A 16719-nucleotide genomic window follows, 5' to 3' on the forward strand; every position below is an offset into this window, starting at 1 on the left:
CCTGAGCAGTATGATGGCCGCGTGCTCCATGGTGATTAGTACGATCACCTCTATATACAGGACACGTCTCCTTCCTGAGCAGTATGATGGCCGCGTGCTCCATGGTGATTAGTACGATCACCTCTATATACAGGACACGTCTCCTTCCTGAGCAGTATGATGGCGCGTGCTCCATGGTGATTAGTACGATCTCCTCTATATACAGGACACGTCTCCTTCCTGAGCAGTATGATGGCCGCGTGCTCCATGGTGATTAGTACGATCTCCTCTATATACAGGACACGTCTCCTTCCTGAGCAGTATGATGGCCGCGTGCTCCATGGTGATTAGTATGATCTCCTCTAGATACAGGACACGTCTCCTTCCTGAGCAGTATGATGACCGCGTGCTCCATGGTGATTAGTGCGATCTCCTCTATATACAGGACACGTCTCCTTCCTGAGCAGTATGATGGCCGTGTGCTCCATGGTGATTAGTACGATCACCTCTAGATACAGGACACGTCTCCTTCCTGAGCAGTATGATGGCCGCGTGCTCCATGGTGATTAGTGCGATCTCCTCTATATACAGGACACGTCTCCTTCCTGAGCAGTATGATGGCCGCGTGCTCCATGGTGATTAGTACGATCACCTCTATATACAGGACACGTCTCCTTCCTGAGCAGTATGATGGCCGCGTGCTCCATGGTGATTAGTATGATCACCTTTATATACAGGACACGTCTCCTTCCTGAGCAGTATGATGGCCGCGTGCTCCATGGTGATTAGTGCGATCTCCTCTATATACAGGACACGTCTCCTTCCTGAGCAGTATGATGGCCGCGTGCTCCATGGTGATTAGTGCGATCTCCTCTATATACAGGACACGTCTCCTTCCTGAGCAGTATGATGGCCGGGTGCTCCATGGTAATAGGTACGATCTCCTCTATATACAGGACACGTCTCCTTCCTGAGCAGTATGATGGCCGTGTGCTCCATGGTGATTAGTACGATCTCCTCTATATACAGGACACGTCTCCTCCCTGAGCAGTATGATGGCCGCGTGCTCCATGGTGATTAGTACGATTTCCTCTAGATACAGGACACGTCTCCTTCCTGAGCAGTATGATGGCCGTGTGCTCCATGGTGATTAGTACGATTTCCTCTAGATACAGGACACGTCTCCTTCCTGAGCAGTATGATGGCCGCGTGCTCCATGGTGATTAGTATGATCACCTCTATATACAGGACACGTCTCCTTCCTGAGCAGTATGATGGCCGTGTGCTCCATGGTGATTAGTATGATCACCTCTATATACAGGACACGTCTCCTTCCTGAGCAGTATGATGGCCGCGTGCTCCATGGTGATTAGTATGATCACCTCTATATACAGGACACGTCTCCTTCCTGAGCAGTATGATGGCCGCGTGCTCCATGGTGATTAGTATGATTTCCTCTAGATACAGGACACGTCTCCTTCCTGAGCAGTATGATGGCCGTGTGCTCCATGGTGATTAGTATGATCACCTCTATATACAGGACACGTCTCCTTCCTGAGCAGTATGATGGCCGCGTGCTCCATGGTGATTAGTGCGATCTCCTCTATATACAGGACACGTCTCCTTCCTGAGCAGTATGATGGCCGCGTGCTCCATGGTGATTAGTACGATCTCTTCTAGATACAGGACACGTCTCCTTCCTGAGCAGTATGATGGCCGTGTGCTCCATGGTGATTAGTATGATTTCCTCTAGATACAGGACACGTCTCCTTCCTGAGCAGTATGATGGCCGCGTGCTCCATGGTGATTAGTACGATCTCTTCTAGATACAGGACACGTCTCCTTCCTGAGCAGTATGATGGCCGCGTGCTCCATGATGATTGGTACGATCTCCTCTATATACAGGACACGTCTCCTTCCTGAGCAGTATGATGGCCGCGTGCTCCATGGTGATTAGTATGATCTCCTCTATATACAGGACACGTCTGCTTCCTGAGCAGTATGATGGCCGCGTGCTCCATGGTGATTAGTGTGATCTCCTCTATATACAGGACACGTCTCCTTCCTGAGCAGTATGATGGCCGCGTGCTCCATGGTGATTAGTATGATCTCCTCTATATACAGGACACGTCTCCTTCCTGAGCAGTATGATGGCCGCGTGCTCCATGGTGATTAGTACGATCTCCTCTATATACAGGACACGTCTCCTTCCTGAGCAGTATGATGGCCACGTGCTCCATGGTGATTAGTACGATCTCCTCTAGATACAGGACACGTCTCCTTCCTGAGCAGTATGATGGCCGCGTGCTCCATGGTGATTAGTACGATTTCCTCTAGATACAGGACACGTCTCCTTCCTGAGCAGTATGATGGCCGCGTGCTCCATGGTGATTAGTGCGATCTCCTCTATATACAGGACACGTCTCCTTCCTGAGCAGTATGATGGCCGCGTGCTCCATGGTGATTAGTGTGATCACCTCTATATACAGGACACGTCTCCTTCCTGAGCAGTATGATGGCCGTGTGCTCCATGGTGATTAGTGTGATCACCTCTAGATACAGGACACGTCTCCTTCCTGAGCAGTATGATGGCCGCGTGCTCCATGATGATAGGTACGATCTCCTCTAGATACAGGACACGTCTCCTTCCTGAGCAGTATGATGGCCGTGTGCTCCATGGTAATTAGTACGATCTCCTCTATATACAGGACACGTCTCCTTCCTGAGCAGTATGATGGCCGTGTGCTCCATGGTGATTAGTGTGATCTCCTCTATATACAGGACACGTCTCCTTCCTGAGCAGTATGATGGCCGCGTGCTCCATGATGATAGGTACGATCTCCTCTAGATACAGGACACGTCTCCTTCCTGAGCAGTATGATGGCCGCGTGCTCCATGGTGATTAGTATGATCTCCTCTATATACAGGACACGTCTCCTTCCTGAGCAGTATGATGGCCGTGTGCTCCATGGTGATTAGTATGATCACCTCTATATACAGGACACGTCTCCTTCCTGAGCAGTATGATGGCCGTGTGCTCCATGGTGATTAGTATGATCTCCTCTATATACAGGACACGTCTCCTTCCTGAGCAGTATGATGATCGCGTGCTCCATGGTGATTAGTATGATCTCCTCTATATACAGGACACGTCTCCTTCCTGAGCAGTATGATGGCCGTGTGCTCCATGGTGATTAGTACGATCACCTCTAGATACAGGACACGTCTCCTTCCTGAGCAGTATGATGGCTGCGTGCTCCATGGTGATTAGTACGATCACCTCTATATACAGGACACGTCTCCTTCCTGAGCAGTATGATGGCCGCGTGCTCCATGGTGATTAGTATGATCACCTCTAGATACAGGACACGTCTCCTTCCTGAGCAGTATGATGGCCGCGTGCTCCATGGTGATTAGTATGATCTCCTCTATATACAGGACACGTCTCCTTCCTGAGCAGTATGATGACCGTGTGCTCCATGGTGATTAGTATGATCACCTCTATATACAGGACACGTCTCCTTCCTGAGCAGTATGATGGCCGTGTGCTCCATGGTGATTAGTATGATCACCTCTAGATACAGGACACGTCTCCTTCCTGAGCAGTATGATGGCCGCGTGCTCCATGGTGATTAGTATGATCTCCTCTATATACAGGACACGTCTCCTTCCTGAGCAGTATGATGACCGTGTGCTCCATGGTGATTAGTACGATCACCTCTATATACAGGACACGTCTCCTTCCTGAGCAGTATGATGGCCGCGTGCTCCATGGTGATTAGTACGATCACCTCTATATACAGGACACGTCTCCTTCCTGAGCAGTATGATGGCCGCGTGCTCCATGGTGATTAGTGTGATCTCCTCTATATACAGGACACGTCTCCTTCCTGAGCAGTATGATGGCCGCGTGCTCCATGGTGATTAGTGCGATCTCCTCTATATACAGGACACGTCTCCTTCCTGAGCAGTATGATGGCCGGGTGCTCCATGGTAATAGGTACGATCTCCTCTATATACAGGACACGTCTCCTTCCTGAGCAGTATGATGGCCGCGTGCTCCATGGTGATTAGTATGATCCCCTCCAGATACAGGACACGTCTCCTTCCTGAGCAGTATGATGGCCGTGTGCTCCATGGTGATTAGTACGATCTCCTCTATATACAGGACACGTCTCCTTCCTGAGCAGTATGATGGCCGCGTGCTCCATGGTGATTAGTACGATCTCCTCTATATACAGGACACGTCTCCTTCCTGAGCAGTATGATGGCCGCGTGCTCCATGGTGATTAGTGTGATCTCCTCTATATACAGGACACGTCTCCTTCCTGAGCAGTATGATGGCCGCGTGCTCCATGGTGATTAGTACGATCTCTTCTATATACAGGACACGTCTCCTTCCTGAGCAGTATGATGGCCGCGTGCTCCATGGTGATTAGTGTGATCACCTCTAGATACAGGACACGTCTCCTTCCTGAGCAGTATGATGGCCGCGTGCTCCATGGTGATTAGTGTGATCACCTCTAGATACAGGACACGTCTCCTTCCTGAGCAGTATGATGGCCACGTGCTCCATGGTGATTAGTACGATCTCCTCTATATACAGGACACGTCTCCTTCCTGAGCAGTATGATGGCCGCGTGCTCCATGGTGATTAGTACGATCTCCTCTATATACAGGACACGTCTCCTTCCTGAGCAGTATGATGGCCGCGTGCTCCATGGTGATTAGTGTGATCTCCTCTAGATACAGGACACGTCTCCTTCCTGAGCAGTATGATGGCCGTGTGCTCCATGGTGATTAGTATGATCACCTCTATATACAGGACACGTCTCCTTCCTGAGCAGTATGTTGGTCACGTGCTCCATGGTGATTAGTGTGATCACCTCTAGATACAGGACACGTCTCCTTCCTGAGCAGTATGATGGCCGTGTGCTCCATGGTGATTAGTGCGATCTCCTCTATATACAGGACACGTCTCCTTCCTGAGCAGTATGATGGCCGGGTGCTCCATGGTAATAGGTACGATCTCCTCTATATACAGGACACGTCTCCTTCCTGAGCAGTATGATGGCCGCGTGCTCCATGGTGATTAGTATGATCCCCTCTAGATACAGGACACGTCTCCTTCCTGAGCAGTATGATGGCCGTGTGCTCCATGGTGATTAGTACGATCTCCTCTATATACAGGACACGTCTCCTTCCTGAGCAGTATGATGGCCGCGTGCTCCATGGTGATTAGTACGATCTCCTCTATATACAGGACACGTCTCCTTCCTGAGCAGTATGATGGCCGCGTGCTCCATGGTGATTAGTGTGATCTCCTCTATATACAGGACACGTCTCCTTCCTGAGCAGTATGATGGCCGTGTGCTCCATGGTGATTAGTATGATCACCTCTATATACAGGACACGTCTCCTTCCTGAGCAGTATGATGGCCGCGTGCTCCATGGTGATTAGTACGATCTCTATATACAGGACACGTCTCCTTCCTGAGCAGTATGATGGCCGTGTGCTCCATGGTGATTAGTGCGATCACCTCTATATACAGGACACGTCTCCTTCCTGAGCAGTATGATGGCCGCGTGCTCCATGGTGATTAGTATGATCTCCTCTATATACAGGACACGTCTCCTTCCTGAGCAGTATGATGACCGCGTGCTCCATGGTGATTAGTATGATCACCTCTAGATACAGGACACGTCTCCTTCCTGAGCAGTATGATGGCCGCGTGCTCCATGGTGATTAGTACGATCTCCTCTAGATACAGGACACGTCTCCTTCCTGAGCAGTATGATGGTCGCGTGCTCCATGGTGATTAGTGTGATCTCCTCTAGATACAGGACACGTCTCCTTCCTGAGCAGTATGATGGCCGCGTGCTCCATGGTGATTAGTACGATCTCTATATACAGGACACGTCTCCTTCCTGAGCAGTATGATGGCCGTGTGCTCCATGGTGATTAGTGCGATCACCTCTATATACAGGACACGTCTCCTTCCTGAGCAGTATGATGGCCGCGTGCTCCATGGTGATTAGTATGATCTCCTCTATATACAGGACACGTCTCCTTCCTGAGCAGTATGATGACCGCGTGCTCCATGGTGATTAGTATGATCACCTCTAGATACAGGACACGTCTCCTTCCTGAGCAGTATGATGGCCGCGTGCTCCATGGTGATTAGTACGATCTCCTCTAGATACAGGACACGTCTCCTTCCTGAGCAGTATGATGGTCGCGTGCTCCATGGTGATTAGTGTGATCTCCTCTAGATACAGGACACGTCTCCTTCCTGAGCAGTATGATGGCCACGTGCTCCATGATGATAGGTACGATCTCCTCTAGATACAGGACACGTCTCCTTCCTGAGCAGTATGATGACCGCGTGCTCCATGGTGATTAGTATGATCTCCTCTATATACAGGACACGTCTCCTTCCTGAGCAGTATGATGGCCGTGTGCTCCATGGTGATTAGTACGATCCCCTCTATATACAGGACACGTCTCCTTCCTGAGCAGTATGATGACCGCGTGCTCCATGGTGATTAGTATGATCACCTCTATATACAGGACACGTCTCCTTCCTGAGCAGTATGATGGCCGCGTGCTCCATGGTGATTAGTAAGATATCCTCTATATACAGGACACGTCTCCTTCCTGAGCAGTATGATGGCCGCGTGCTCCATGGTGATTAGTATGATCTCCTCTATATACAGGACACGTCTCCTTCCTGAGCAGTATGATGGCCGCGTGCTCCATGGTGATTAGTGTGATCACCTCTATATACAGGACACGTCTCCTTCCTGAGCAGTATGATGGCCGTGTGCTCCATGGTGATTAGTATGATCTCCTCTATATACAGGACACGTCTCCTTCCTGAGCAGTATGATGGCCGTGTGCTCCATGGTGATTAGTACGATCTCCTCTATATACAGGACACGTCTCCTTCCTGAGCAGTATGATGGCCGTGTGCTCCATGGTGATTAGTATGATCTCCTCTAGATACAGGACACGTCTCCTTCCTGAGCAGTATGATGGCCGCGTGTACTCCATGGTGATTAGTGTGATCTCCTCTATATACAGGACACGTCTCCTTCCTGAGCAGTATGATGGCCGCGTGCTCCATGGTGATTAGTATGATCACCTCTATATACAGGACACGTCTCCTTCCTGAGCAGTATGATGGCCGCATGCTCCATGGTGATTAGTGTGATCTCCTCTATATACAGGACACGTCTCCTTCCTGAGCAGTATGATGACCGCGTGCTCCATGGTGATTAGTGTGATCACCTCTATATACAGGACACGTCTCCTTCCTGAGCAGTATGATGGCCGCGTGCTCCATGGTGATTAGTACGATCTCCTCTAGATACAGGACACGTCTCCTTCCTGAGCAGTATGATGGCCGCGTGCTCCATGGTGATTAGTACGATCTCCTCTATATACAGGACACGTCTCCTTCCTGAGCAGTATGATGGCCGCGTGCTCCATGGTGATTAGTACGATCTCCTCTATATACAGGACACGTCTCCTTCCTGAGCAGTATGATGGCCGTGTGCTCCATGGTGATTAGTACGATCTCCTCTAGATACAGGACACGTCTCCTTCCTGAGCAGTATGATGGCCGCGTGCTCCATGGTGATTAGTACGATCTCCTCTATATACAGGACACGTCTCCTTCCTGAGCAGTATGATGGCCGCGTGCTCCATGGTGATTAGTGTGATCTCCTCTAGATACAGGACACGTCTCCTTCCTGAGCAGTATGATGGTCGTGTGCTCCATGGTGATTAGTGTGATCTCCTCTAGATACAGGACACGTCTCCTTCCTGAGCAGTATGATGACCGTGTGCTCCATGGTGATTAGTGTGATCTCCTCTATATACAGGACACGTCTCCTTCCTGAGCAGTATGATGGCCGCATGTTCCATGGTGATTAGTGCGATCTCCTCTATATACAGGACACGTCTCCTTCCTGAGCAGTATGATGGCCGTGTGCTCCATGGTGATTAGTATGATCTCCTCTATATACAGGACACGTCTCCTTCCTGAGCAGTATGATGGCCGCGTGCTCCATGGTGATTAGTACGATCTCCTCTATATACAGGACACGTCTCCTTCCTGAGCAGTATGATGGCCGCGTGCTCCATGGTGATTAGTACGATCTCCTCTAGATACAGGACACGTCTCCTTCCTGAGCAGTATGATGGCCGCGTGCTCCATGGTGATTAGTATGATCACCTCTATATACAGGACACGTCTCCTTCCTGAGCAGTATGATGGCCGTGTGCTCCATGGTGATTAGTATGATCTCCTCTATATACAGGACACGTCTCCTTCCTGAGCAGTATGATGGCCGCGTGCTCCATGGTGATTAGTACGATCTCCTCTATATACAGGACACGTCTCCTTCCTGAGCAGTATGATGGCCGTGTGCTCCATGGTGATTAGTACGATCTCCTCTATATACAGGACACGTCTCCTTCCTGAGGAGTATGATGGCCGTGTGCTCCATGGTGATTAGTACGATCTCCTCTATATACAGGACACGTCTCCTTCCTGAGCAGTATGATGGCCGCGTACTCCATGGTGATTAGTGTGATCTCCTCTAGATACAGGACACGTCTCCTTCCTGAGCAGTATGATGGTCGTGTGCTCCATGGTGATTAGTGTGATCTCCTCTAGATACAGGACACGTCTCCTTCCTGAGCAGTATGATGGTCGCGTGCTCCATGGTGATTAGTATGATCTCCTCTATATACAGGACACGTCTCCTTCCTGAGCAGTATGATGGCCGCGTGCTCCATGGTGATTAGTGTGATCTCCACTATATACAGGACACGTCTCCTTCCTGAGCAGTATGATGGCCGCGTGCTCCATGGTGATTAGTGTGATCTCCTCTATATACAGAACACGTCTCCTTCCTGAGGAGTATGATGGCCGCGTGCTCCATGGTGATTAGTGCGATCTCCTCTATATACAGGACACGTCTCCTTCCTGAGCAGTATGATGGCCGCGTGCTCCATGGTGATTAGTACGATCTCCTCTATATACAGGACACGTCTCCTTCCTGAGCAGTATGATGGCCGCGTGCTCCATGGTGATTAGTACGATCTCTATATACAGGACACGTCTCCTTCCTGAGCAGTATGATGGCCGCGTGCTCCATGGTGATTAGTATGATCTCCTCTATATACAGGACACGTCTCCTTCCTGAGCAGTATGATGGCCGCGTGCTCCATGGTGATTAGTATGATCTCCTCTATATACAGGACACGTCTCCTTCCTGAGCAGTATGATGGCCGCGTGCTCCATGGTGATTAGTGTGATCTCCTCTATATACAGGACACGTCTCCTTCCTGAGCAGTATGATGGCCGCGTGCTCCATGGTGATTAGTATGATCTCCTCTATATACAGGACACGTCTCCTTCCTGAGCAGTATGATGGCCGCGTGCTCCATGGTGATTAGTACGATCTCCTCTATATACAGGACACGTCTCCTTCCTGAGCAGTATGATGGTCGCGTGCTCCATGGTGATTAGTGCGATCTCCTCTATATACAGGACACGTCTCCTTCCTGAGCAGTATGATGGCCGCGTGCTCCATGGTGATTAGTATGATCTCCTCTATATACAGGACACGTCTCCTTCCTGAGCAGTATGATGGCCGCGTGCTCCATGGTGATTAGTACGATCACCTCTATATACAGGACACGTCTCCTTCCTGAGCAGTATGATGGCCGCGTGCTCCATGGTGATTAGTATGATCTCCTCTAGATACAGGACACGTCTCCTTCCTGAGCAGTATGATGGCCGCGTGCTCCATGGTGATTAGTATGATCTCCTCTATATACAGGACACGTCTCCTTCCTGAGCAGTATGATGGCCGCGTGCTCCATGGTGATTAGTACGATCTCCTCTAGATACAGGACACGTCTCCTTCCTGAGCAGTATGATGACCGTGTGCTCCATGGTGATTAGTACGATCACCTCTATATACAGGACACGTCTCCTTCCTGAGCAGTATGATGGCCGCATGTTCCATGGTGATTAGTATGATCTCCTCTATATACAGGACACGTCTCCTTCCTGAGCAGTATGATGGCGCGTGCTCCATGGTGATTAGTGTGATCACCTCTATATACAGGACACGTCTCCTTCCTGAGCAGTATGATGGCCGCGTGCTCCATGGTGATTAGTATGATCTCCTCTATATACAGGACACGTCTCCTTCCTGAGCAGTATGATGGCCGTGTGCTCCATGGTGATTAGTATGATCTCCTCTAGATACAGAACACGTCTCCTTCCTGAGCAGTATGATGGCGCGTGCTCCATGGTGATTAGTATGATCTCCTCTAGATACAGGACACGTCTCCTTCCTGAGCAGTATGATGGCCGCGTGCTCCATGGTGATTAGTATGATCTCCTCTAGATACAGGACACGTCTCCTTCCTGAGCAGTATGATGGCCGCGTGCTCCATGGTGATTAGTATGATCTCCTCTATATACAGGACACGTCTCCTTCCTGAGCAGTATGATGGCCGTGTGCTCCATGGTGATTAGTGTGATCACCTCTAGATACAGAACACGTCTCCTTCCTGAGCAGTATGATGGCCGTGTGCTCCATGGTGATAGGTACGATCACCTCTATATACAGGACACGTCTCCTTCCTGAGCAGTATGATGGCCGCGTGCTCCATGGTGATTAGTATGATCTCCTCTAGATACAGGACACGTCTCCTTCCTGAGCAGTATGATGGCCGCGTGCTCCATGGTGATTAGTGTGATCTCCTCTATATACAGGACACGTCTCCTTCCTGAGCAGTATGATGGTCGCGTGCTCCATGGTGATTAGTACGATCTCCTCTATATACAGGACACGTCTCCTTCCTGAGCAGTATGATGGCCGTGTGCTCCATGGTGATTAGTACGATCTCCTCTATATACAGGACACGTCTCCTTCCTGAGCAGTATGATGGCCGCGTGCTCCATGGTGATTAGTATGATCTCCTCTAGATACAGAACACGTCTCCTTCCTGAGCAGTATGATGGCCGTGTGCTCCATGGTGATTAGTATGATCTCCTCTATATACAGGACACGTCTCCTTCCTGAGCAGTATGATGGCCGCGTGCTCCATGGTGATTAGTACGATCTCCTCTATATACAGGACACGTCTCCTTCCTGAGCAGTATGATGGCCGCGTGCTCCATGGTGATTAGTACGATCTCCTCTATATACAGGACACGTCTCCTTCCTGAGCAGTATGATGGCCGTGTGCTCCATGGTGATTAGTATGATCTCCTCTATATACAGGACACATCTCCTTCCTGAGCAGTATGATGGCCGCGTGCTCCATGGTGATTAGTACGATCACCTCTAGATACAGGACACGTCTCCTTCCTGAGCAGTATGATGGCCGTGTGCTCCATGGTAATTAGTACGATCTCCTCTATATACAGGACACGTCTCCTTCCTGAGCAGTATGATGGCCGTGTGCTCCATGGTGATTAGTATGATCTCCTCTATATACAGGACACGTCTCCTTCCTGAGCAGTATGATGGCCGCGTGCTCCATGGTGATTAGTATGATCACCTCTATATACAGGACACGTCTCCTTCCTGAGCAGTATGATGGCCGCGTGCTCCATGGTGATTAGTACGATCTCCTCTATATACAGGACACGTCTCCTTCCTGAGCAGTATGATGGCCGTGTGCTCCATGGTGATTAGTACGATCACCTCTATATACAGGACACGTCTCCTTCCTGAGCAGTATGATGGCCGCGTGCTCCATGGTGATTAGTATGATCTCCTCTATATACAGGACACGTCTCCTTCCTGAGCAGTATGATGGCCGTGTGCTCCATGATGATAGGTACGATCTCCTCTATATACAGGACACGTCTCCTTCCTGAGCAGTATGATGACCGCGTGCTCCATGGTGATTAGTATGATCTCCTCTATATACAGGACACGTCTCCTTCCTGAGCAGTATGATGGCCGCGTGCTCCATGGTGATTAGTATGATATCCTCTATATACAGGACACGTCTCCTTCCTGAGCAGTATGATGGCCGCGTGCTCCATGGTGATTAGTGTGATCTCCTCTAGATACAGGACACGTCTCCTTCCTGAGCAGTATGATGGCTGCGTGCTCCATGGTGATTAGTATGATCTCCTCTATATACAGGACACGTCTCCTTCCTGAGCAGTATGATGGCCGCGTGCTCCATGGTGATTAGTATGATCACCTCTATATACAGGACACGTCTCCTTCCTGAGCAGTATGATGGCCGCGTGCTCCATGGTGATTAGTGTGATCTCCTCTAGATACAGGACACGTCTCCTTCCTGAGCAGTATGATGGCCGTGTGCTCCATGGTGATTAGTATGATCTCCTCTATATACAGGACACGTCTCCTTCCTGAGCAGTATGATGGCCGCGTGCTCCATGGTGATTAGTATGATCACCTCTATATACAGGACACGTCTCCTTCCTGAGCAGTATGATGGCCGTGTGCTCCATGGTGATTAGTATGATCTCCTCTATATACAGGACACGTCTCCTTCCTGAGCAGTATGATGGCCGCGTGCTCCGTGGTGATTAGTACGATCTCCCATAGATACAGGACACGTCTCCTTCCTGAGCAGTATGATGACCGTGTGCTCCATGGTGATTAGTGTGATCACCTCTATATACAGGACACGTCTCCTTCCTGACCAGTATGATGGCCGTGTGCTCCATGGTGATTAGTGTGGTCTCCTCTATATACAGGACACGTCTCCTTCCTGAGCAGTATGATGGCAGCGTGCTCCATGGTGATTAGTACGATCTCCTCTATATACAGGACACGTCTCCTTCCTGAGCAGTATGATGGCCGCGTGCTCCATGATGATTAGTACGATCTTCTCTATATACAGGACATGTCTCCATCCTGAGCAGTATGATGGCCGCGTGCTCCATGGTGATTAGTACGATCTCTATATACAGGACACGTCTCCTTCCTGAGCAGTATGATGGCCGCGTGCTCCATGGTGATTAGTATGATCTCCTCTATATACAGGACACGTCTCCTTCCTGAGCAGTATGATGGCCGCGTGCTCCATGGTGATTAGTGCGATCTCCTCTATATACAGGACACGTCTCCTTCCTGATCAGTATGATGGCCGCGTGCTCCATGGTGATTAGTACGATCTCCTCTATATACAGGACACGTCTCCTTCCTGAGCAGTATGATGGCCGCGTGCTCCATGGTGATTAGTATGATCTCCTCTATATACAGGACACGTCTCCTTCCTGAGCAGTATGATGGCCGCGTGCTCCATGGTGATTAGTGTGATCTCCTCTATATACAGGACACGTCTCCTTCCTGAGCAGTATGATGGCCGCGTGCTCCATGGTGATTAGTGTGATCACCTCTATATACAGGACACGTCTCCTTCCTGAGCAGTATGATGGCCGCGTGCTCCATGGTGATTAGTACGATCTCCTCTATATACAGGACACGTCTCTTTCCTGAGCAGTATGATGGCCGCGTGCTCCATGGTGATTAGTATGATCTCCTCTATATACAGGACACGTCTCCTTCCTGAGCAGTATGATGGCTGCGTGCTCCATGGTGATTAGTACGATCACCTCTATATACAGGACACGTCTCCTTCCTGAGCAGTATGATGGCTGCGTGCTCCATGGTGATTAGTATGATCACCTCTATATACAGGACACGTCTCCTTCCTGAGCAGTTTGATGGCCGCGTGCTCCATGGTGATTAGTATGATCACCTCTAGATACAGGACACGTCTCCTTCCTGAGCAGTATGATGGCCGCGTGCTCCATGGTGATTAGTACGATCTCCTCTATATACAGGACACGTCTCCTTCCTGAGCAGTATGATGGCCGCGTGCTCCATGGTGATTAGTACGATCTCCTCTATATACAGGACACGTCTCCTTCCTGAGCAGTATGATGGCCGTGTGCTCCATGGTGATTAGTATGATCTCCTCTATATACAGGACACATCTCCTTCCTGAGCAGTATGATGGCCGCGTGCTCCATGATGATAGGTACGATCTCCTCTAGATACAGGACACGTCTCCTTCCTGAGCAGTATGATGGCCGCGTGCTCCATGATGATAGGTACGATCTCCTCTAGATACAGGACACGTCTCCTTCCTGAGCAGTATGATGGCCGCGTGCTCCATGGTGATTAGTGCGATCTCCTCTATATACAGGACACGTCTCCTTCCTGAGCAGTATGATGGCCGCGTGCTCCATGGTGATTAGTATGATCTCCTCTAGATACAGGACACGTCTCCTTCCTGAGCAGTATGATGGCCGCGTGCTCCATGATGATAGGTACGATCTCCTCTAGATACAGGACACGTCTCCTTCCTGAGCAGTATGATGGCCGCGTGCTCCATGGTGATTAGTGCGATCTCCTCTATATACAGGACACGTCTCCTTCCTGAGCAGTATGATGGCCGCGTGCTCCATGGTGATTAGTACGATCACCTCTATATACAGGACACGTCTCCTTCCTGAGCAGTATGATGGCCGTGTGCTCCATGGTGATTAGTATGATCTCCTCTATATACAGGACACGTCTCCTTCCTGAGCAGTATGATGGCCGCGTGCTCCATGGTGATTAGTATGATCTCCTCTATATACAGGACACGTCTCCTTCCTGAGCAGTATGATGGCCGTGTGCTCCATGGTGATTAGTACGATCTCCTCTATATATAGGACACGTCTCCTTCCTGAGCAGTATGATGGCCGCGTGCTCCATGGTGATTAGTGTGATCACCTCTATATACAGGACACGTCTCCTTCCTGAGCAGTATGATGGCCGTGTGCTCCATGGTGATTAGTACGATCTCCTCTATATACAGGACACGTCTCCTTCCTGAGCAGTATGATGGCCGCGTGCTCCATGGTGATTAGTACGATCTCCTCTATATATAGGACACGTCTCCTTCCTGAGCAGTATGATGGCCGCGTGCTCCATGGTGATTAGTATGATCACTTCTAGATCTGTAATTTTCCACGCTGTCACCTCGGTGTATGTAAGCTTCAGTGTTGCTGGAATTTCGATATTGTGAATTGTAAAATAAGAGACATGTTTCTATATGATAAAGGGAAGTTAACATTTTTTATCGGGACCCTGATAGGATGTTTTTCTCTGTTATCTGAAGCCAGCATGCTGTAAGGGTTAAGATTCAGATTACAGCCAAATGTCTCTTATCACAAAGTCTGTTTTTGTTTGCCTGCAATGTTAGTTTGGCTTCAGTAGCTTTGTCATCTGAGGGTGTGAGGAGCGCAGGAGCTGTAGTCTGACTCTGCACCCTTCTGTGATTAGCAGCTTCGCTTCTGTGTATGGAAACATACATGCCTGGCGTGCGGGGCCAGCTGTATGGGCTCTGCTACATACAAAAAATGAAGTGTTAGGTGAAGTCAGAACAGCTGCAGCCACTAATGTAAGTGGTACATTCAGTGATTCAGGATGTCTTTGCCTACATCGTGCGGCTCTCATATGAGGTAGTAAAAACCTCCTGGCAGAGTCCTTTTAAACAAATGTTAAAGTAGATGTCTGAAACTAGATGTGGACCATGGGGGGAGAAGTACGATTTGTAATATCATCATCTTTCAGTCTTCTTGTACATAAATCTGTCACGTGATATTTGACACGAGCTGAAGATCCGTGGATCCCCCGCTCTGTTACTCACTTATTTTGTCTTTTTCTTTTTTTCTTTTCCAGCAAAAGAGAAAATTGCGCCTCTATATTTCAAACACATTCAACCCTGCAAAGCCAGATGCCGAAGATTCAGACGGAAGCATTGCATCCTGGGAGCTACGTGTTGAAGGGAAATTATTAGATGATGTACGTTCTGCACAATGTATAGACTGGAGTGGGGCAAAATAATCGCGAAGGGAACAGAGAAGCCTGGAGGGGGCAAATGAAACTAGAAGAAGGCAAAGGAGACAGAAGGGAGGGCAAAGAAAACAGAATTGGACAGAGGAGCCTGGGGGGGGAGGAACCTGGAAGGGGACAGAGGAGCCTATAGAAGGGGGGAAGGAACCTGAAAGGGGACAGAGGAGAAACGAGGGGGGAGAAAGAAACCTGGAAGGGGACAGAGAAGCCTAGGCAGGGGAAATGAACATGGAATAGGGCAGAAGAGCCTAGAGGAGGGGGAAGGAACCTGGAAGGGGACAAAAGAGCCTAGATGGGGAGAAAAGGAACCAGGAACGGGACAGAAGAGCCTAGAGGGGGGGGGAGAAAACTAGAAGGCGACAGAGGAGCCTAGATGGAGGGGGGGGAACCTGGAAGGGGACAGAGGAGCCTAGAGGAGGGGGGAAAGGAACCTGGAAGAGGACAGAAGAGCCTAAAGGGGGGAATAAACCTGGAAGGGGACAGAGAAGCCTAGAAAAGGGGGGGAAGGAACTTGGAAGGGGACAGAGGAGAAGGGAGGGAGGAGAAGGAACCTGGAAGGGGACAGAGGAGCCTAGAGGGAAGGAAAAGGAAGCTGGAAGGGGACAGAGGAGACTGGAATGGGGAAAAGGAAGCTCAAAGGGAACAGAGGAGACTGAAGAGGGGGAAAAGGAAACTGAAAGGGGACAGAAGAGACTGGAGCGGACAAAGTAATTTAAAAGAGGACAGAGGAGATGGAAGGGGGCAGAGGAGTCTAGAGGGGGGAAGGAACCTGGAAGGGGACAGAGGAGCTTAAAGGGGGGAAAGGAACTTGGA

At 49.7% G+C, this 16719-nt stretch overlaps 1 protein-coding gene across 3 annotated transcripts in view; it reads left to right on the top strand.

Annotated features, from left to right (window-relative positions):
• SMARCD3 (SWI/SNF related BAF chromatin remodeling complex subunit D3) overlaps positions 1–16719 on the top strand; it is a 339857-nt gene that overhangs the window by 194455 nt on the left and 128683 nt on the right. For all 3 annotated transcript variants that reach the window (XM_075315941.1, XM_075315939.1, XM_075315940.1), the window contains exon 5: positions 15733–15855. In XM_075315941.1, the coding sequence (XP_075172056.1) occupies positions 15733–15855 (123 nt within the window). The remainder of the gene's footprint in view (positions 1–15732; positions 15856–16719) is intronic.

Source organism: Anomaloglossus baeobatrachus, chromosome 6 (genome assembly GCF_048569485.1).
Source record: "Anomaloglossus baeobatrachus isolate aAnoBae1 chromosome 6, aAnoBae1.hap1, whole genome shotgun sequence".
NCBI lineage: Eukaryota > Metazoa > Chordata > Amphibia > Anura > Aromobatidae > Anomaloglossus > Anomaloglossus baeobatrachus.